This window comes from Manduca sexta, chromosome 18 (assembly GCF_014839805.1).
Source record: "Manduca sexta isolate Smith_Timp_Sample1 chromosome 18, JHU_Msex_v1.0, whole genome shotgun sequence".
Taxonomy (NCBI): domain Eukaryota; kingdom Metazoa; phylum Arthropoda; class Insecta; order Lepidoptera; family Sphingidae; genus Manduca; species Manduca sexta.
Genome location: NC_051132.1, coordinates 3949760 through 3972509, shown reverse-complemented (window position 1 = coordinate 3972509; position 22750 = coordinate 3949760). Strand labels below are relative to the sequence as shown.

The window sequence follows — 22750 nt, the reverse complement described above, 5'->3', positions numbered from 1 at the left end:
AACAATACAAGAACAAGACAGCTAAAATTATGGTATTAAAGGCCCCGGCGAGATTCGAACTCGCGCTCTCCTGTTTACTAGACAGGCGCTTTAACCAACTAAGCCACGGCGCCTTATTTTATCGTAAGCATCTAAGTGTACTCTACACTAACTGTGGTTGACTAATGGATATTTTCATGCAAATGAAGATTTCTTATTTATTCATATTAAGTGCTGTATTATATATGATATTACATTTATAACAAACAAATTCCTCGAGTTCTATTCAAATAGAAACTTAGTGTACGAAGATGTGTTTAATATAAACTACCAATCAATAGCTAGCAGAAATATGTTCCTATTATTGCTTGCATAGAGAATTTAAATAAATAGTAGACCAATATTTTATTCATATTAAGATATTATTTCGCCAACACATTTTTACTCCTGCAATTTAGGACTGGCCGTGGGCTGTGGGCAGGATTGGGCAGCAATTAAATTACTTTAAAATAAAATACGTATTGAAATACATATTTGGTATTTGTATTGCAAATAATTCCTAAAAATGTGATTTGTAATTAGTATTTCAAATACCTGACGCTGAGGTATTTTGTAATAAGTGTTTCAAATACTTAACGCTTCCGAATACATTTTAACAATACATCTAGCAATCGTATTAATGAGTGCGTTCTGTAGCAAATAATTATTCATTCGCTTTCAAGAGGTTGATTGTCTAACAGTACATTTAAATATGGAGTGTTCGTGAAAGATTTTTTCTTTTTAACTGACTTCAAAAATGGAGGCTATCAACTCGACATGTTTTTTACTGAATAATATGCCGGTCTAGAATAATTCTAATTTATTAAGATAACCTAAAACGTAATGTAATTCGTTTTTCAAATAAAAATATTTAAAATGCTGTATTTCGTATTTTATATTTAAAATATACGACTATTTTATATTATTGTGAATTTCAAATACAGGCACGATAGTATATTGTAATTAGAATTTTAATTAAAGCAAAGCATGTATTTCGTCCAGCTCTGGTATACTGAGACATGTTCTGTATATGAAGAAAATACCATTTCTCACTGATACGCGATGATACTCAAACAAGCCCTTACTCGCAAATCGCAATTTACTTTATCAAAACGAAATAATTAAAAGTTTTATCCGCTGATTTTGGTGATGAACCTACATGAATCTTGTGCCTCAAACTCATTCGTAATGAAACACTCTGCTTCCGTTCCATTGTTATCTAAATTAAATGCAATGCTGTATTTCTTAACTTCATTTGGAACTTCCAAGTAACATGCACATTGCAAACAATTATCATAAAATAAAATGCTTTGAGCCTTGTGTCGGACTTCTTTAGTTCTAGCGAGAAGTTGTGATATAAAAAATTCTGTGCGCACTTAAATTTAACTTTTTCAATCAAGTTCCTTGGAAAACATTCACCGTGAAAATCTTTATTAAATTGTTCGACAAATCTACGCTCTCTACATTGATTATGTTATGGAACATGATTTTTTGTATCTGTTCTAACTTTTTGAAACATAATTGTATATGATTGTCCAATTTTTTTATTTGGTGATGTTACACCTAGAGTAAAAAAAATACTAAGAAACGACAGTAATGATGTTCCTAGAGGCAAAAAGGGAGGAAGAAGATATACACACATCACGTCCTTTAGTCCCGTCCCATGGTGTAGGCGGAAGTGCAACCAGGGCACCCACTTTTCGATGGGCGTCCCGTCCCATGATGTGATAGGGGGTGAGCCTATCGCCATTTCGAGCGCAAATTCCAGACTACGAGTTAATAATGGGCAGAAAATCTAATAGCACCTTGCCCGACCCAGGATTTGTAGGAAAACCGAAGAAGATTGTACATAAATGATTACAAAATATAACATACGTTTTATCAATAGCTATTAAATGTATACACTATGTTTGTAATATCGTGACCTCTGACCTACTTAATTTTACAATACACAAGACATCAATAATTATGGTAAGCAATAATACAAGTATAACCTATACATATTATCTACTTATAAAATCTTAAGAATCGGTGAATTTTATACACATAGTTGTTCCAATTACACATAACGATGGCAAAATAATCTAAAGAAAAAATAGATTTCAATACAACCAAATTTATTACGTAATATTTCACTCAAAAAAATAAAAGAAATAATTTAAATTCTTAAATAATTTTCCAATTTCAACTTCTCTTATAAGTGTCCCAAGGACCTATATGTTTCATGGCTTCATCCGCGTCACGTCTTTCCCGCTACAAAAGTCACTAACTCACCGTTGTGATTTATACTACCACCCGTACATCGCTTGCGCCATCTACTTAAAAAGGCAGATTAAAAAAAACATTATTTTCAATGAGAGCAAATTACTGGAATAAAAAATAGTTCATGTAACCCCACACCATTCACCATCAAATGCAGTGATACACCATGCTCAGTATTGATATATAGGCTACTTTTTATCCCAATAATTTAACCCGGTCGAACCACCCACCTTGTACATAAATAAGTCTATAACTACTTGGCTCCTCAGTCCACCATGATGTAATGTTACCCCGAATTTTAATATTATTTTATTTAAAATAAAAGTCCATGATATAATAACGTATTTTATATTGTAATACGATAGGAAGATTAGAACCTAAGTACATAATATTTATAATTATTTGGTTGTTTATTTTGGTAATATTAATATTTATTTGGTGGAATTGATGTAGTGTGGAAGTCCAAACGTAGACCACAACTTATCCTCGTCATTGTCTACATCACGTATTTCTTCGTCAGGTCTCATACAGGTAACCTCATTCGTCATGGAACACTTTGTATGTTCTTTGTTTTCATCTATGTCGTGTTTGATACCAAACTTCTTCATGTCTTTCAAAATTTCAACTAAGCATGCGCATTGAAAGGGATTATTCTTAAAATAAAATGTCGACAAAGTTTTATTAAAGCAACATAATGTCGAAAAGAAGTTTCTCTCTAAGTATGAAATTCTATTGCTGCTCAAATCTAATGTCTGCAAACAGGAACTTTTAAAAGCATTCGTTGGAATAATTTTTATTAAATTATTCGACAAATCTATACTTTTTACGCTCAACATGTTCTGAAACATATTTTTCGGAATCTGTTCGATCTTGTTTAATGACAGATCGATGACTTCGATCTTAGTCAGTGGTTTGAAAACAGTTTCATTTAAATTTTCAATTGTATTATTAAACAAATCTAACATTGCCAAATTTCCCATATTTATAAATGTCGTAGGATCATCTAACCTTCTTATTTGATTTCTTTGCAATAATATTTTTTTCAGCGTGTTTAGGTTGGACCTGGTCGCAAATTTCGGGATTTCTGTCAAATAACAATTACTTAAACCCAAAATTGACAGTTCTTGAATACCGTTTAAGAGCTGATCTGGTGCTTCTGACATATTGTTACCAGAAAAATGTAAATACTTAATCATTGGATTCTTGTCGAAAAGACAGGGATCTAATTCGTTTCCTAAGAATTCATTATTTGCCAGCTCGAGACGTACTAACTGAGGCAAGTTATTAAATATACCTAATTTTAAAAAGTTTATTTTATTATCACTCACATCCAATCGTTGCAACGTTGGTAAATTATCAAAAAGTCCTAAAGGAAGCGTTGATAACAAATTTTTTGATAATCTTAAAGAAGATAGTTTTGGGATTCCGTCGAAAACACCCACTTTAAGGAAACTAATTTTATTTCTAGACAAATCAATTTCTTTTAAATTGTAGACATTTTTGAAAGCTTCAATGTCTACATCTGTAATCCGACAATCCTTAAGTGTTATTGCGACGGTATCATTATTGTCTGACACTAGACCCCTCTGTAATATGTAATCGTCGGATCCTGCGACACACACGACCTCCGCATTGAAACGAGTTCTGCATTTTGGACTTCCCCAAACTGATATTGTTAAAATGAATACTGTGCTCACGATTTCCCATAACATTGTTTTTTCCGACGTCTTATCTGAAATAAACGAACTGTAATATAAATAATAGGGATAGTCATCGAAATACGTCATCCTAAAATATTCATATATAATTCGAAATGTAAAAAAAATTATTAATCTAATCTAAGTAATGTTATTAATGCGATATTTTGCAACAATGTTTAGATGTTTGCATGTTTGTTAGAAGTAAACGCTACTATATTTAAATGAAATTTGGGACAGGGATAAACCGTGTCCTGGATTAGCTCATAGGCTACTTTTATTCCGGAAATTTGCTCCCGTGAGAAATAATAGGATTTTTGTAATTGTATTACGAATTATTTGTATTACGAAGCATTTAGGTCACCAACAGCAGATTAACAGCAGCAGATAAGTTTAAAACCTATTTCTGTAACTACAGAAATAGGTTTTAAACAGTCTTATCTTAATTTTTAAGCACATATTTATCTGCATTTACAGATTTTTGAAAAGGTGTATAATCAACAAGAAAACGATTCATTTGTACAAATCTTTTTGATGACAATAAATCTTGAAATTTATAAATGTTAAGACTCAATTTTGACCATCAATAGTTTTAAGTATATATTAAACACCACAATAAATCACTAAAAACTTTTCCGATCACACATAAATCAATAATATTTACCTTGTCATAAAGTAGTCCTGTTCGACAAAGCTGTTCTGTACTGCACTGTTTATTAACTTCAGTTAGAAACCACAATACTAAAATCTAGACCAGGAAAGTTCAGAAACAAGCTCAAAAGGTGTGTCTAAGTCAATGAGTGTTTCTTGACTGAAGAATAATTTTATTTTTTGCGAGAACGATATCACGCAACGCGTATTTTCCCATTTGATTTAAAGTTAGGTACCGATTCCCGGGTAATATCAAATGAACAGAATTTAAGGAAGAAGGAACTTAGATTAATTTATTATATATGTATATTAACAAATTACACGTACTAAAATACAAACAATCTTATACTATTTTTAACAAAAACTGCTTCGAATTGCCTACAATTTATTCTACCCGACCAAATTTACATTGCTTTCTCCGTCACTTGAAATAATTTCTTCAAAGTGAACATGACGTTAAATCAAACAACCAACTACTTACTTAACACTACATTATTTATATACACTATCTATAAGTTGATATGTTCACACGAGCAGTAAAGGGAAAATTCACAAAATATTAAGGTTAGCAAAATCCACTGGCACGAAACACATATTTTTTTTAAACTATGTTAAACCGCATCAAAATATTTTCATAGTAACTTCATTCGATCTAGAACAGGGTATTACACTGTTTTTTGAAAAGTGTCTCAAATTAATTTTGAGGTGATAAAATAGCACTAGAAATTTTATAAAAAAAATATTCATTGAATAAGTGCCATTAAATACATTTATAACCTTTTAAATTTTCCCACGTAAATTGCAGACATCATCCTTCCGAATAATTTCCTTAAAATAAATAAGAGGAAATTATTACAATTAAAATGAACTACTATCCTTATCATTCGTGTGTTGTTCCTGAATCTAAGAATACTAGTGTAAAAAGGCCGAACAAATTGTGATTTCAAGTACGAACTGATATAATTATGAGGAAAACTTGGTTACAACTTGCGAGAAGAGATCCAAATTTATTGTCCAAAAAAATTGTATATTTCGATAATTTAGAAATAGTGAACGTGTATTGACACTTCGAGCAGTTTAAGTACTGCCCTCAGAACAAGAACAAGCATAGAAGGAATCTAAATTACCCTCATATACTTATCTTATTTTTTCAAATAGGCCAAAACCGTTACAAGAACGAGACAAATATTATGTTGATAAGGTCGGCTTGCGTACACTTTAAAATAATCAAATGATTACCTTTGGTCCTCTTTATGATGCCGAATTAAAAAGCAAATAAAATGTCAAATGTTCCAACTTGCCAATCTCAAAATAATGTCACAAACGGGCGCGTTTGTTACGTTACACAATTTAGTTACGTTATACTTCAGCGCGTACTTTTCAAAAGTGGCTACATGTTGTGTAATATTTTTGTTGTTAATTTTAATAAATACACAGTGCTGTTTAACTAAAACATAGCCCTACGAACAAGCAATGGCCTGCGTTATTGTGGGGTGTAAATCTCATTCTTCTCGTAAAGAAAATGAAACTGAAATCATCAGCTTCCATCGGTGCGTAAACAAAAAACCTAATATATTTGCTTGAACCCTGTACATAAGTGCAAAAAGTGTTATTAATTGTACTTTAATATGCTGTAGTCATATTATAATCTGCTGTTGGCCATTCGATCCAGTCATTATTAAGTATTTTTCATTTTTACCAATTTACGTAGTCGTGTTCAATAGTGTTGTGCTGCATATTCTGTAGATACCATAGATGTTAGTATATTGTAGTTTACTATTTTGCATAAATTGCCTTTTACTTTCAATATACGGTGGTGTAGTGATAAAAGCCACTTGGAAACCGTGCGCGAAAGCTGGCGTCGAGGAAACTATCTGATTTTCATAGTGTGTTTCATACAATGTATTTCATTGCAGATTCCCCACAGATGATGCTATGAGGCAAAAATGGATCGTTTCCATAGCTCGTCCCAATTGGCATTGGAAAAAACAGCACCGTGTTTGCTCTAAGCATTTCGACAAAGTTTTATTAACATTGAAATAAGTTATCGAACATAATATGTGACATGAATGATACCGCTGTGTTTTAATTTTACTGTCCCATTTTAGTAGCTTCTGTCAAATCACACCTCTTGGGTATCTTTTAATTCCTAAGAAAGTCAGAAAAGAACAGAAGGCGTACTGGCTTTCTTCTAGACGAGATTCCGGCCGAATTCTTGTTTGTTACTTACAGCGGTTTCCATTCCTTCCGAAATTTCTAACATTTTCTTAATTTAATAATCTAAATGCTAAACCATTTTTGTGTGAATGACGTTTCGGAAGGCATCGAAACTGCTGTAAATAGCAAATGAAAATTGGACAAAATTTAGCTCGAAGAAAGCCGGTAGTTCTATAGTTTATTGTAATTTAACAGCTTTTTAACGAGTGTTTTTATATACCCAGACTTCTTTTGGTACTTGAATACCAAATCAGGGTTTTGATACCTTTTTTTAGCCTTTATCTAAAATAGCAATTTGCAACGGTTTGTAGTTGACTGATCGAAAATTGTTTATTTTAGTAGGCCTGTGAATTTACCATAGCCGATAGACAAAGCATCTATCGATATCGATAGATATTTAAATTAATTACGAAATAATTAAAAGTTTTATCCGCTGATTTTGGTAATGAACCTACATGAAGCTTGTGCCTCAAACGCATTCGTAATGAAACACTCTGTCAACGTTCCATTGTTATCTAAATTAAATGCAATGCTGTATTTCTTAACTTCATTTGGAACTTCCAAGTAACATGCACATTGAAAACAATTATCATAAAATAAAATAACGGTGAAGGAAAACATCGTGACGAAACCTGCACATCTGAGAAGTTCTCTATAGGAATTTCGAAGGTGTGTGAAGTCTACCAATCCGCACTAGGCCAGCGTGGTGGACTAAGGCCTAATCCCTCTCAGTAGTAAAGGAGGCCCGTGCTCAGCAGTGGGCGAGTATATAATACAGGGCTGATATTATTAATATTATTAAAATAAAATGCTTTGAGCCTTGTGTCGTACTTCTTTAGTTCTAGCTAGAAGTTGTGTTACAAAAAATTCTGTTCGCACTTAAAATTTCTTTGACTTTAATCTAGTTCCTTGAAAAGTGTTCACTGTGAAAATATTTATTAAATTGTTCGACAAATCTACGCTCTCTACACTGATCATGCTATGGAACACGTTTTTTAGTATCTGCTCTAACTTATTGAAACATAATTAGATATGTTTTAGTTTTTTCATTGGTTTAAGAATGCTGTCATTATACCATGATGTAAATATAATCCTATGATACCATGTTTTCGTAGTTTAGAAATAATGCGGGATTGTCTTATTTTCTTATTTGATTTCTTTCTAATTCATTTTTAAATTGTCTATATTGCTTTTATTGATGTCACACTGGAGTAAAAAAAATACTAAGAAACGACAGTAATGATGTTTCTAGAGGCAAAAAGGGAGAAAGAAGATATACACACATCACGTACTTTAGTCCCGTCCCATGGTGTAGGCGGAAGTGCAACCAGGGCACCCACTTTTCGATGGGCGTCCCGTCCCATGATGTGATAGGGGGTGAGCCTATCGCCATTTCGAGCGCAAATTCCAGACTACGAGTTAATAATGAGCAGAAAAATCTAATAGCACTTTGCCCGACACAGGATTTGTAGGAAAACCGAAGAAGATTGTACATAAATGATTACAAAAAATAACAAGATTCTTAATATGTTTTATCAATAGCTATTAAATGTATACACTATGTTTGGAATATCGTGACCTCTGACTTACTTAATCTTACAATACACAAGACATCAATAATTATGGTAAGCAATAATACAAGTATAACCTATACATATTAAGTATCCACTTATAAAATCTTAATAATCGGTAAATTTTATGTACATAGTTGTTCCAATTACACATAACGATGCAAGCAAAATAATCTAAAGAAAAAATAGATTTCAATACAACCAAATTTATTACGTAATATTTCACTGAAAAAAATTAAAAGAAATAATTTAAATTCTTAAATAATTTTCAATTTTCAACTTATCCAATTAAGTGTCCGAACGACCTTATCGCAAAATCACACAGCTTCTACAACACAATTTTAACCGACTTCAAAAAAAGGAGGAGGTTATCAATTCGACGTGATTTTTTTTTGTATGTTTGTTATCTCAGAACTCGCTCATTTATGAACCGATTTGGAAAATTCTTTTTTTATTCGAAAGAATATCTCTCCAGGTTGGTCCCATAATTTTTTTTTCAACATCGCTTCTGTAGTTTGGTTTTAAAACTAAAAAAACTAGAATAATTATGTCGTCCAAGAAAACGAAATTTATTTTAGCTTTCCGTTTTTAGTTATGTTTTTGCATTGAGTTTGGTTGAGTGTACTTCTCATATACTTATACATATAACATAACATCTTTTCCGAGTGTCAGGAGTAGGCAGAGGCGTAACATTTCAGCGCAGTAGTCGTACTGTGTGTGAAACATATCAGTTGTGTTTTTGGCTTGGGTGTAGTTGACTCTACTTCTTAAATGCATACATATATGTATATAGCATCACACCTTTCCCCCTTTTTTGGGGTAGGCAGAGATGTATCACCACAGCGCAATAGTTGTACTATGATCGAAATATATCAGTTGTGTTTTTGCGTTAGGTTTGCTTGAATCTACTTCTTACATGCATATTTATAGCATCACACCTTTTCCCCTTTTCAGGGGTAGGCTGAGGTGTAACATTTCAGCGCGATAGTCGTACTGCGAGCGAAACACATTCGTTGTGTTTTTGCGTTGGGTTAATTGACTCTACTTCTTACATACCTATATGTATATAGCACCACACCTTTTCCCCTTTTTTGAGGTAGGCAGAGATGTATCACCACAGCGCAATAGTTGTACTATGATCGAAATATATCAGTTGTGTTTTTACGTTAGGTTTGCTTGAATCTACTTCTTACATACATATATATAGCATCACACCTTTTCCCCTTTTCAGGGGTAGGCTGAGGTGTAACATTTCAGCGCGATAGTCGTACTGCGAGCGAAACACATTAGTTGTGTTTTTGCGTTAGGTTTGCTTGAATCTACTTTTTACATACATATATATAGCATCACACCTTTTACCCTTTTCAGGGGTAGGCAGAGGTGTTACACCTCAGCGCGATAGTCGTATCGTGAGCGAAACACAACTACGCCATCGAGACGGTTTATTTTTTATGACTAACACAAAAAAGCAAAAAATAAAAATAATTTTAACAAAAAATTAAACCGCCTTCAAAAACCACTCAAAACCAAAAAATAATTTCACATTACAGGTATATATTGGATACCAATTTTGGAGTCGGTGCCTAATTATAATTGCTAGTTAAGCTAGATAAATACATTTACGAATATACGAAAACAATGTACTGCCAGCGTAAAAGTCAGCAAGTCAGATCGTCACCGGAGATGAACACACCACCGCAGCACAGCAAATGGAAGCTATTAAGGATATATTTAAATTTGTGAACTGTACACTACCCAAATTCTTCCCCTGTTACAAATAGCTGGTCAATTGTGAATGTATTACACTCCCTGCCTCGAAAAAAGAGGAAATAAAAAGATGAAACACCATACATGTGCTTGCTATTACATCTTTGACTGTGTATGTTTTTTAGTAGTTCAAGCAAATCTATTCCTTTTAATTAATTTGAAAGAAATTTAGCTCATAGATGGATTATGCAACAAATATAGCTAACTAGCAATTTTAATTAGGCACCGACTCCAAAATTGGTATCCAATATATACCTGTTATGTGAAATTATTCTTTGGTTTTGAGTGGTTTTTGAAGGATGTTAAATTTTTTGTTAAATTATTTTTATTAGTATTACAGAATTACATCGTCCATATTTCCGGGTTTAAAAAAAAATAGTGCTTTACCACCACCTGTACAACACTAGCGCCATCTACCTAAAAGGCAGACTAAAGATCCAATATTTTCCATGGAAGCAAATTACCAGAATATAAAATAGAATATAAAAAAAGCGAAAATTTGTGAAAATGTTTCGATGTTTATTAAAAGTAAACGCAGTAACTGCTGAATTAATTTGAATAAAATTTGGCAAACGGATACACTAAGATTTGTATGAATATATAGGCTACTTTTTATCCCAGTAATGTAACCCTGTCGGACTGACCCTATCACCTTTTACGTAAATCTACAACTACAATAAGTGTACAACTGCTTGGCACTACACTCCACAGTTCACCATTTTGTAATGTTACCCCGCCGAATATTAATATTATTTTAATTAAAATAAAAGTCCATAATATAATAAAGTATTTTATATTGTGATAATTAAGAAGAATTACAAACTAATTTTATAAAATGATTTAATATTTAATGTTGGTTTCGGTAATATTATTTCTTGGAAATGATGTATGTAATACGCACGTCCAAATGTAGACCAAAACTTATCCTAGTGATTGTCCACATCACGTAGTTCTTCGTCAGGTCTCAAACAAGTAAACTCATTCGTCATAGAACACTTTATATCTTCTATGTCTTCATTTATGTCATGTTCGATACCGAGCTTCTTCACGTCATTCAAGATTTCAACGAAACATGCGCATTGAAAGGGATTACCCCTAAAATGAAATGACGACAAGGTCTTATTAAAGGCATATAATTTCGAAACAAAATTCTTCTCTAAGTATGAAATTCCATTTCTGCTCAAATCTAATAACTCCAAACTAGGACTTTGAAAAGCATTCACTGAAACTTTTTTTATTAAATTATGCGACAAAAATATTTTCCTAATACGTAACATGTTCTGAAACATATTTTGCGGAAGCTGCTTGATCTTGTTAAATGACAGATCGATGATTTTGAGCTTAGTCAACGGTTTGAAAACAGTTTCATTTAAATTTTCAATTACATTATGAAACAAATCTAACTCTACCAAATTTTCCATATTTATAAAAGTCTTAGGATCATCTAATCTTATTTGATTTGTTTGCAAAAATAATTTTTTTAGAGTGATTAGGTTGGACCCCGTCACAAATTTTGGTATTTCTGTCAAGTGACATTTATTTAAGCCCAAAAATTTCAAGTTTTGAAAACCGTTTAAGAGCTGATCTGGTGCTTCAGACATATTGTTTCCCGAAAAATATAAATACTTAATGTTTGGGTTTCTGTTGAAAAGACAGGGGTCTAATTCTTTTCCTAAGAATTCGTTTTTTGCCAAATCGAGACGTACTAACTGGGGCAAATAATTAAATATCCCTAATTGTAAAAACTTAATTTTATTTCCCCCCAAATCTAATCGTTGCAACTTAGGTAAATTGTCAAAAAGTCCTAAAGGAAGCGTTGATAACAAATTTTTTGATAATCTTAAAGAAGATAGTTTTGGGATTCCGTCGAAAACACCCACTTTAAGGGAACTAATTTTATTTCGGGACAAATCAATTTCTTTTAAATTGTATACATTTTTGAAAACTTCAATGTCTACATCTGTAATCCGACAATCCTTAAGTGTTATTGCGACGGTATCATTATTGCCTGACACTAGACCCCTCTGTAATACATAATCTCGGGTTCCAGCGACACACACGACCTCCGTAACGGAACGAGTTCTGCATGTTGGACTTCCCCAAACAGATATCGTTAAAATGAATACTGCGCTCACGATTTCCCGTAACATTGTTTTTTCCGGCGTTTTATCTGAAATAGACAAACTGTAATATTAATAACAGGGATATATATAACAGGAATCGAAATACGTCATCCTAAAATATTCATATAGGTATTATAATTATTAGATCAAAATATAAAAAGTAGTCTGAACAAAGTTAATAACCTAATTTAACTAATGTTATAATTGAGAAAGTTTGCAACCATTTTTAGATATTTGCGTGTTTGTTAGGAATAGACGCTATTTTATTTAGATGAAATTTGGCACATGCATAAACCATGTCCCAGATTAGCTCATAGGCTAATTTTTATCGCGGTAATTTACTCCCATGAGAAATAATCCAATTTTTTTAATCAAATTCTTTGACAAATTAGCGTTGGCGTCATACAGATGACGCTATTAACCGCTACAATATTTTAGAGACTTTAGTAGCGGCAACCGCTTTCCTCGCATTGCAAGCCGGGAGCAACACCTCGTGAGATTATAAAATCGTACGTAATTAAATATCATTGTATTATTATAATAAAGTTAGGTCACCAACAACTGATTATATATCTACTAGTATTTAAGTTTCTGGCACTACCAATGTTATGGATACACAGAGCGGATTTTCAAGATAAAGCAATAAGCGAAGCTACTAGTAATTTGTAAAAAAAAATTATGCAAATTAATCTTGAAATGTATACATAACAAGAGTCTATTTTGACCAACATTTTAAAACAAGTGAATACATTAAACTAAAAATAACTAAAAACTTTTCCGATCACACATTAATCAATAATATTTACCTTGTCACAAAGTACAAGTAGTCCTGCTCGAGAAGCTACTCTGCACTGCAGTGTTTCTTAACTTCAGTTAAGAACCACAATACTAAAATGCAGACCCGGAGAGTGCAGAACCAATCTCAAAATGTGTGTCTTGGTCGATGAGTGTTTCTTGAATGAAGAATATAATTACTGCGCGAACGCGATCACGCATTGCGTATTTTCCCATTTGATTTAAAGTTAGGTACTGACTCCCAGGTTATATGAGATAAATGGAATTTAAGGAGATAGGAACTTAAATTAGGTTATAATATAAATTAACAAACTTAATTACACGTAGTGAAATACAAACAATCGTAAATTTATTTGTTATAAAAACAGCTTCAAATTGTCTACAATTATTCTACTCGGCCAGTTATACATTGCTTTCTCAGACACTCAAATATTTTCTTAATTATACTTTAGACGTCGTAAAGTGAACATGAGTTTTAAACAATTAACCTGCTACTTACTAAACAATCTATATTATTTATATACACTGTCTAAAAGATGGAAAATTCACACGAACAATTAAGAGAAAATACACAAAACATTAAGGTTAGCAAAATCCACTGGCAAGAAACACATATTATACCTTTTTAAAACTATGTTAAACCGCATTAAAATATTTTTATAGTAACTTCATTCGATACAGAATTTAAACAGTAATAGAGTAATGAATGTTATTTTGTACTTTATGTTATCTCATAAATAGGATTCATGATACTCAAGCAACCAGTAGAAAAAATTCGCCGTAGCATTCCTACAACATAAGTGAAAAAAAATTATTGCACCTACGCCATATCGGAGATAAATGTTACTTGAGGTATATTTGCTAACTCTAATAAGATGCTTCCCTCTACTAGTGAAATTTCAATACGTGTATCGTACCTATAATAACTAGTAAAGCACCTTCAGTGGAAATATAACAGGCAGGAACTATATCTTAATCTTAAGATTATTAAAAACGTGTACTCTTAAAAAAGGATTTTAAGATCATTTACTAGGTACCAAGCTTAAAACCCTTGTCCAAATGTGGACCAAACGTACCATTGTTCATAGAAATATAAGATTCTATGGCTTCAACATTTATCGCATATCAATAGAATCTAATTCAGCCTTAAATCTCATACATGTAAACTGACTGGTCATAACGCACACTTCATGTTCCCCATTGTACTTGTCGTAATTATACGCGACGCCGAAGGATTTGACTTCGTTCAAAATATCCAGTAAACATGCGCATTGAAATGGATTGTCACCAAAATTAAACTCTGACAGTTTTGTTGCAGAATTTCTTAGTTCTAACAAGAAGTTGTTTCCTAAGTATGATATTTGGTTTGTATTCAAATTTAATTTCTTCAAACGAGTTCCCCGAAAGGCATTCACTGGAACAACCTCTATTAAATTATTTGATAAGTCTATACTCTGTACACTGGGCATATTTTGAAACAACTTTTCCTGTATGTGCTCAATCTTATTGAATGATAAATCTATGACCTTGAGATTCTCCAGTGGTTTAAAAACGTCTTCATGTAAATATTCAATCTCATTGCTAATTAAATCTAACGATGACAGTTTTTCAAACTTTTCAAATAATGATGGATCATCTAATCTCCTTATTTTATTTATTTGCAATGACAACCGTTCCAGTGTTTTCATATTAGGAGTTTTCACAAATTTTGGTATTTCTGTCAAAGAACAATTGTTTAAATCCAAGATTCTCAGTTCTCGGAAAGCATTGAAAAGCTGATCTGGTGCATGTGACATATTGTTTCCTGAGAGACGTAAAAACTGCATCTTGGGATTCCTGTCGAAAAGTGATGGATCTAAATCTTTACCTAACAAAGCATTTCCAATCAATTCGAGACGTATTAATTCTGGCAAATTATTAAATATGCCCGATTCTAAAGAACTAATTTTATTATTACTTAAATCCAACCTCTGCAACCTCGGTAAGTTGTCAAAAAGTCCTCGAGGTAGAGACGTCAATAAATTCTTTGATAAACGCAATAACGAAAGTCTTGACATTCCATTAAAAACTTCTGTTTTTAGAGCACTGATTTTATTTTGTGACAAATCGATTTCTTGCACACTGTAGACATTTTTAAAGGCGTCAGAGTCTACGCCTGTAATCCGACAACCCTTAAGTGTGATTGCGGCGGTTTGGTTATTGTCTGATACTAATCCTTTTTGTAGTACGTAATCATCTGTTCCCGCGACACATATGACCTCTGTTCGGAAACGAGTTCTGCATGCCGGTTTTCCACAAACGAATACTGGTAAAACAAGTATTACATTCAAGATTTTCCATATCAAAAATTTTGATGCCATATCTGTAATAAAAAAATATAAAAAATAATTAGGTACTAGCAAATAGCTTTAGCAAATAAGCTTTACTAGCGAAATTGGGAATACTGAATTGTTATTTTCCGCTTAAAAACATAATATTTATCTTTGGTCAAATATTGGTAGCTTACATTTTTTTAAAGAAATTATTTGAAAATCTTTGCACTTTCCCGTCGTAACTTAGGCTCCTAAAAAGTATAACAAATGCTCAAGGCTGTTTGCTCTGAGGAGGGTCTTAATAACTGGTCCTCTCTTATCCAAAAAATACATAAAATTCCCGCCATAATAACAAAAACAATTTATGGATATTGCAAAACAGGTGTTACATGAAATTTGTCGAGCAGCATAAATATAGAATTCGTTGGAAAATATTAACATTCAAATGCATTTTTATAAACAGCTGAAAGCATTTCGTGTCTTTTTTACTAATAAGTTCGGTAACATTCCACCAAAAATTTTATAAATATACACAGATGCAATACCAGGTCTCTCATTATCTTTAAATGATAATTTTCCTGCAAGCGTGACCTCTGATATAAGCATTGACACAAAAACAAGTGATTCCCAAGAAACAATCCAATTAAAATATACTTTTTGGAATGATAAAATTATCATAAGTTCAAAGTAGTACATACAGAAGCAATACTGTAATCAAAATGGCAGCTTGCAGTAAATTGTCATACCATGAGTTTCACTAATACACAATTTAAATCAGTTGTCAACCTACTCAGTATTTTGTCTCTTTTATCTTCAAATCATTTGACGTATGGAAGAAAAAGACAAAAAACAATCTTTATTATAAGGTCTAAAAAGATAAATATAAAATAATCTGTATGAATATAAATAATGGCATTACTATATCTAAAATGAATACGTACTTGTTAAAAAATATTATCTGCTTGGTGCACTAATTATTTTTGCAATATGTTTTTATTTTGTATAATCCGGAACTGTGCTCCACAACAAGATGAATAATCTTACCTCGACATGAAGTTCGTCCGTTTTGACATATACAAGTAACTCTATATCAGTTATTACTACGCAAGTAAACACACTTGTATAGTTACTACACTTATTTATTTAATAAACCCCATTTTTATTTCTTTCCTTTGAACAGTAATTATAAGGTCAATAATGATGTTTTGGCCATCTTCTATATTTGCCACTACGTAAATAATTATGTTTTTCAAACTCCAGATTATATAACGCGACTACTAGATAATACACACCGCTGCGGTGAAGTGTGAGGTCGGATTGAAGTCTGTATCATTCAAGGAGAATGTAATCACTACCTTTAGCATCATTGTAAATTACACACTAAGTCTTCGCAAACGTCGCGTCGTGTGTCAGTCTTGAAGCGCGCTATACGACACGAAAATGTGTTTCCGCCATCAATCAATTATAGACCAAACTTGATTTGATTCAACGTCGTATATTTAGTTGATTTGCAAGCTTAGCAAATCTCGTTGTATGTTATTTATTGTTATTTTTATTATCTATGTTAAAGTACATTGTATTATGGCACTCTATCCATCTAGCTATAAAGCCGGAGAAGCACAAGTCTCATAATAATATTTTTAAATATCCCTTCTATACTTTTTTGTACGTGTTTTTATTACCAATTATGGTCTCTAATCTACCGTTTTACATTCTAGTTTTATATCATGTTTGGAACTACATATTTCTTTATTTATAAGCAAATTTGAGATGATACAATATAGCAAATTTTTTCAAGTGTTTTTATTATAGAAATCTCTTAAAGATTTTGCGTCTTTTAACTATGCCGACCTATTCTACTGGATATGTAGTATTGAGTAACGGGACGTGCTTTGTCAAATTACGCATCAAAGGCTTAATAAATACAAAGAAAAGAAAACAATACAATAACGTATGACTAATAGACCACTAAAAAGGGACCAATGCGCACAAGTTGGCACTTGGCAAAGCTGATTGACGCTTTAATAAATCCTCCTTTGATTATTGAATTGTTAATAAACAATGCCATTATACAGTGGCAAAGCATGAAACTTTTTAAGAGTGAACCCGACACAACATAGACCGTACTAATAAATGCGGTCTGCTGATCATTGTTATGATAATTCGATTTAATATAAAGTACGAAAGGGAAGCCGGCAGAAATCGGGTTATAAGGACCCTTCTCCTCTTATAGTATATCATATAATGTATGCCAACGAGACACCAGCGACAAATTATGATGGACGCCTTGGATCACAATACCAGATCATTAAAGTATACGTAAGTAAGCGGCGATAGCCTAGTTGGGTGTGGAACGGACTGCCGAGACGAATGTCCGCAGGTTCAAATCCCGAGGGCACACACCTCTGACTTTTCTAAAAAATCATGTGTGTATTCTTTGTGAATTTATCGTTCGCTTTAACGGTGAAGGAAAACGTCGTGAGGAAACCTGCACATCTGAGAAGTTCTCTATAGAAATTTCGAACGTGTGTGAAGTCTACTAATCCGCACTAGGCCAGCGTGATGGACTAAGGCCTAATCCCTCTCAGTAGTAGAGGAAGCCCGTGCTCAGCAGTGGGCAAGTATATAATACAGGGCTGATATTATTATTATTATAAAGTATACGTTCCAAATATTTTGAGTAAGGAAAGAAATGTTGGAATGAGGGGAGCTCTTGGGCATCTTTCGCCTGTCATCTGGTAAACTGACTACACGTAGCGCGAGATCAAAGCCGTTGCTTACCTTAGTCTCTGTGAGATATTCACGACGGGCTAAGTGGAATCGTTATATTATGTTTTTTTACAGGCATGGTAGAGTGACTCTGCTGCACTTGATGTTAAGTGAAGTGTCGTCCAGATATAATATTCAGCGACAACAGGTGATGTCTCTATATATAATACAAATAATTATTCCGGTCGTTTTGAAACCAGACTTATTATTGACGTAAGATGGCTCTACCAGTTATAAAAGCTTCTCATTATATGGTCTGATCAGTTGTTGATTTATATGCGTTCCGTGGACATTTTATTTATTCGATAGACTGTATTGTCTGAATTCTAAAATCTATTTAAAATTTTAACTTTCGTTTTGTAGTAAATGTGTGTTGTCGTATGTTTTTCTTCTCTTGGAACGTCTGACAGACGATTTGATAGTTCTTTCCTGACCTACTTTTAATATTAGTTTTACACGACGATAAATTCTAGTTTATATAATTTAATAATTAAATACTTACTTAATCACTTATTATGAAAATGCAAAGATTATTTAATTCAATACCTAACTGCTTTCAATTGTGTGACAAAAAATAAAGATAAAGTACAAAATGAATATCCAGATGAAGCTTGGATAAGGAATATCATAAATAAATAAAATAGTAGTGTTTGCATTCACAAGTATCAGAGTAATTAGATCCTAAGAATCTGTTCAATGTCTACCACCCACAGACTACACCCACTAGCAATGTTTACTCTTTAATATCACGGCCTTGACCAATAAACAAGAATGCTCAATAATTATTAATATCGCCACACCAATTGATAAAATAATATCTAAGGTTCTGATAAAAAAAATTACGCGAATTAAAGATGCAATATTTATAAATCGGTTGTAACCACGCAGTATACACATTATTATGTGTAGACTAATGATAAAATAAAACACTCGAACCAAAATCACAATAATTTATTTTAAATATGCCTTAAACTATTCACTTTTAGTATTTCCTGTAGTTTTGTTATCTGGTGTTTCATTTCGAGAATCAAAAACGTCGTCTAATTTATCACTATTGTCTATCGAATCATCTGCTACGTCTTCAAATGTATTGAAATCAACAGAGCTACCCCTCAAACTAGCATTGCTGTCTATTATACTCTTTGATACGTTCCTCGATATGTCCAATTCACTTTTCAGCCTCTGTATAGATTGCACAACCTCATTTTGAAAATTCATATTCAATTTATATAATTGTTCTGAGTGTTCCTTTTCGCGTCTTAGTTCATTTTTCATGTGCGTGTCTTTAAATTTTTCAAAATCTGTCATAACCCTTACCTTTGATTCATAATTGTGTTGTACCATAGACACTAACGCGAATAGTTTCTGAATCACCTTCTCCTTAACTTCGGCAGATATATTTGGGTCAGATTCTAAATCAGATTTAGCGTCCAGCGCTAAATCATTAGCGGATGAAGGAAATCCCATTAGTGATTTACTGCTTGACCCATTTGCTGCGTTGTTTTTATGGGACGTCGTCGCATTTTCAACTTTTACTGGTTTATCTCTATTAATAGATTTAGTTGTGAAGGCCCCGTGGGTCACAACTTCAGTGAAAATTCCAGAACTTGGTTTGTTTGATTGATATTCAGCAGTTTTCTTGTTCACTTTCTGTATAAGTTCACTCTGTTTCTCTTTTTGTTTTTCATAATGAGTTTTTTGCAACACTTCTTCGTGTACAATGGCCACTTCAGTTTCCTTTGATTTGTTTTGAAACGGACTGCCGGTTCTCTTGCTGAAGTTTGTAACAGTTAATTTAGACATTTCCTTTTAAGGCTGCCGACATATAGGGCGATGAAAACTGTCTAGGTCACTGAACTGAATTTTTCTATCCACTGACACTTATTCTGTCCACTCTTCGTGCAGTCGATGATGGTACTAAATGATCGGTTATATCAAATATTGAATGGCCGGCCTCTGCGTGCCACGTGTGGGTTTCGCTCCATAGTTTTGGTTTGTCAGCGCTTCCTAGGCGTGGCAATGAATTTATTATTAGTTTTTAATGTGGTATGAACGCAGTCCGGATCGTATGCACTGTGTAATTTGTTCGTTAGACTAAGGTTTAAATTATTTAGAGACGAGCACATGCGAGCCAGTTTTACGGCAACTAGTCTGATGTCACCATTCTTTTTATCGGCAAATACCGTCTGCATATATTATAGTATTAGGTACCAAATTAGTTAACCTGTTAATCACTTAAAACTCGTAGTAGGTATGAAATTAATAATTACATACTGCTTAAAAACACTTTATATTACACTTTTCCACTGAAAGATTGTTACGCACGTGCGTTTTATTTTTTAAAATAAACACATTATGATGTTAAGCCACTGTGTCGCGTATTTGTCAATATGATAATAAATACTTCACCGATTAACTTGCATTTTGCCATACGTTGTATATTGATTTTGATACCTATCTTCGTTTATCATTATTGCAGTGCGGGAGCGCTTTTATATCTAATCAAACGAATAAAATTGAATTTAGTTCACGATTTAGCAAAAATTTTATGATGAATATTTTTTTATGATATGGCCAAGTGGAACTATCTGCTGTAAATAAGAAATATTATATTATGATTTATACATATATCTTGGCGTAGTTTTATTGATTTAATGTATTTTTGCACTAATTAATGTATTAATTTAAACATTCATTTTAATAAAGAAATTACTGTGATTTTTCGTAAAGACCATGACAAGAAGCATATTGTGTTTTTAAGTTTACCCCCATGATGGCGCCATAGTATTTTGGTTACCCAAATTTTAAAAACTATACCTACATGATACTATTTCTAATATAAATGTACATACATTTTTATACTATTAAAAGTGCAAGCTATTTACGTCATGTTAAGTGATAGGACTTCTCTCATATACTAGCCCAAGTTTGAGATATAAAGCTCCGTGAGATACTGCTATCGTCACCCTCGGACCTTAGATGCAAAATTTAACATTGGATTTGTTAAATTGTGCGTCTATTTATTATAAAACATTCTCCCTCAAAAACCCGCCCCCCGCAACTCCTGTAAGCCAGGATTGGTGAAGCCACGCGTTTTATGACATCGAACAATGAAGCTCGACAAGTCTGATAACACTAACCTGTCCCAAGACAGGTTAGTGTTATCAGACTTGTCCAAGCCCGTAAAAAAAATTAATGAAATCAAAAGAAAGTAAGGTGTTGAAAATAATTATACTGGCTATAATAGTCTTTATAACTCAGAATATAACAATGCTGTTTTCAGCAAAAAATGCGGTGGCACCTACCCAGTCGAACCATTGCATCCAATATACCTACCATTAACTATTTAACATGTATACAGGATGTTTCGTTTAACATTTTAATTATATTCATAAAATATTGCGTACATGCGTCACGCATCGCATCTATTTTCGCTAGCGCGTCACTTAATATTGGCCAACAATTTTACAACCGAAGCTTCGAATTCCTTCGCAACAGAATAATGTTTGGAACTCATTAATATATAATTAATGGAGCCAATTGCAACGTTAACACTTTCACCCTTCGCGGAACTATACTCAAAATGGTCAGTGAATTTGTATTCTACGTGTCGGCGTGGCGACGGATCAACCATAATGCATGCCCGTTAACCATCGACAAAGTATTTGTGTCATTGAGGACTTTTATCAGCCGATGGGACGCCAACCTTCGATCTTTTTTCTCTTATCCTCATTTCACTATATTCATATTCTAGTACCCTTTATTAAGGAATAAAGCTTTGTATCAATTTGAAGCTCTTCGCACGTAACGCACTAGTACTGACTTAAAGGTCGTGTGGAGAAACCTAATAAAATAGATACTGGATATCATATTGTTTTACAGATTTGTTTACAACGGCACCGACAAGCCGTTGGAAATTGCATTACATTGTAGCGTTAATTGATTTTGAATATTATTTCGATAAGGAGACAATGTCTATAATAGTTTGATAGTAAAAAAATCTCTACGCTGCGCTATAACATAGGTATATACCTTTTAAAAATTTAAGCCTTGGTGTGTAGAGAAAACAGTTTCTTCACAATAATTTCTCATGTAACCCTATTTCTATTTCTTATATTTCAATATTGTAATATTCATTACTAAGTAGAATGTAGATAAAAGATTATATTATTTTAAAAAAGGCTCAAAAGCGTTAGCAGACATCATCTATCTTCATATGAACTTGCCTTGACAATAATTATATATTAAGTTATTTTTGTTGCCACCGCCTGATAATAACCAGCTACCGTCACTCATGGACTTTAACGGTACCAGAGGCATCGCTAAGCAACCTACCAAAAAGAGAGTTCTTAGGTTTTACCGACTTTTAAAATCCATAGTGAAAAATAAATTAAAAATCATAAGGAAAACAAATTAACATTAATTACATATTGATAAATGCAAATATAAAAAAATGTCCTGACTCATATTCGTGAAGCTAGCAGCTAGTGGAAAGTGCAGCGGCCCAAGAAAGTTGGCGGGCCATTTTTTACCGATTTTACTGCTTTTAACGACATTGACGCTGTTTA

General features: G+C 32.9%; 4 protein-coding genes and 1 non-coding gene across 9 annotated transcripts; all 5 read right to left on the bottom strand.

Annotated features, from left to right (window-relative positions):
* Nucleotides 1-39: 39 nt before the first annotated feature.
* Nucleotides 40-113, bottom strand: Trnat-agu. Its single transcript has one exon. It is a non-coding gene; the product is annotated as a tRNA-Thr (tRNA).
* A 2501-nt stretch (nucleotides 114-2614) lies between these two features.
* Nucleotides 2615-4809, bottom strand: LOC115442828 (phospholipase A2 inhibitor). The gene is made up of 2 exons (XM_030168003.2): nucleotides 4642-4809; nucleotides 2615-4012 (listed from the first exon to the last, which is right to left on the bottom strand). Exon 2 carries the CDS (start codon nucleotides 3990-3992, stop codon nucleotides 2712-2714), a length of 1281 nt encoding a protein of 426 aa, XP_030023863.1. The 5' UTR covers nucleotides 3993-4012; nucleotides 4642-4809; the 3' UTR covers nucleotides 2615-2711.
* Nucleotides 4810-10960: 6151 nt separating this feature from the next.
* On the bottom strand, nucleotides 10961-13332 carry LOC115442831 (insulin-like growth factor-binding protein complex acid labile subunit). Its single transcript, XM_030168005.2, has 2 exons — nucleotides 13113-13332; nucleotides 10961-12353 (listed from the first exon to the last, which is right to left on the bottom strand). Exon 2 carries the CDS (start codon nucleotides 12331-12333, stop codon nucleotides 11110-11112), a length of 1224 nt encoding a protein of 407 aa, XP_030023865.1. The 5' UTR covers nucleotides 12334-12353; nucleotides 13113-13332; the 3' UTR covers nucleotides 10961-11109.
* An 89-nt stretch (nucleotides 13333-13421) lies between these two features.
* LOC115442827 (leucine-rich repeat-containing protein 15) lies at nucleotides 13422-16775 on the bottom strand. Of its 5 annotated transcripts, none has more exons than XM_030167999.2 (2): nucleotides 16458-16775; nucleotides 13422-15463 (listed from the first exon to the last, which is right to left on the bottom strand). In XM_030167999.2, the coding sequence occupies exon 2, from the start codon at nucleotides 15459-15461 to the stop codon at nucleotides 14217-14219; it is 1245 nt and encodes a 414-aa protein (XP_030023859.1). In that variant the 5' UTR covers nucleotides 15462-15463; nucleotides 16458-16775; the 3' UTR covers nucleotides 13422-14216. The 5 variants fall into 5 exon arrangements, with proteins under 5 accessions (XP_030023859.1, XP_030023860.1, XP_030023861.1 ...); XM_030168000.2 differs by having other exon boundaries at nucleotides 16706-16771; XM_030168001.2 differs by having other exon boundaries at nucleotides 16355-16473.
* Nucleotides 16776-19117: 2342 nt separating this feature from the next.
* LOC115442855 lies at nucleotides 19118-20600 on the bottom strand. Its single transcript, XM_030168046.2, has one exon. It carries the CDS (start codon nucleotides 19983-19985, stop codon nucleotides 19155-19157), a length of 831 nt encoding a protein of 276 aa, XP_030023906.1. The 5' UTR covers nucleotides 19986-20600; the 3' UTR covers nucleotides 19118-19154.
* Nucleotides 20601-22750: the final 2150 nt, after the last annotated feature.

Excerpts from the sequence above, each read along its gene's own strand:
- LOC115442855 (XM_030168046.2), bottom strand. The coding sequence starts at position 19,985 with ATGTCTAAATTAACTGTTACAAACTTCAGCAAGAGAACCGGCAGTCCG.
- LOC115442828 (XM_030168003.2), bottom strand. The coding sequence starts at position 3,992 with ATGTTATGGGAAATCGTGAGCACAGTATTCATTTTAACAATATCAGTT.
- LOC115442827 (XM_030167998.2), bottom strand. The coding sequence starts at position 16,109 with ATGTACTACTTTGAACTTATGATAATTTTATCATTCCAAAAAGTATAT. Across the intron at positions 15,464-15,958 it reads TAAAGATAATGAGAGACCTG|ATATGGCATCAAAATTTTTG; the intron begins GTATTGCATCTG and ends TTTTTATTACAG.
- LOC115442831 (XM_030168005.2), bottom strand. The coding sequence starts at position 12,333 with ATGTTACGGGAAATCGTGAGCGCAGTATTCATTTTAACGATATCTGTT.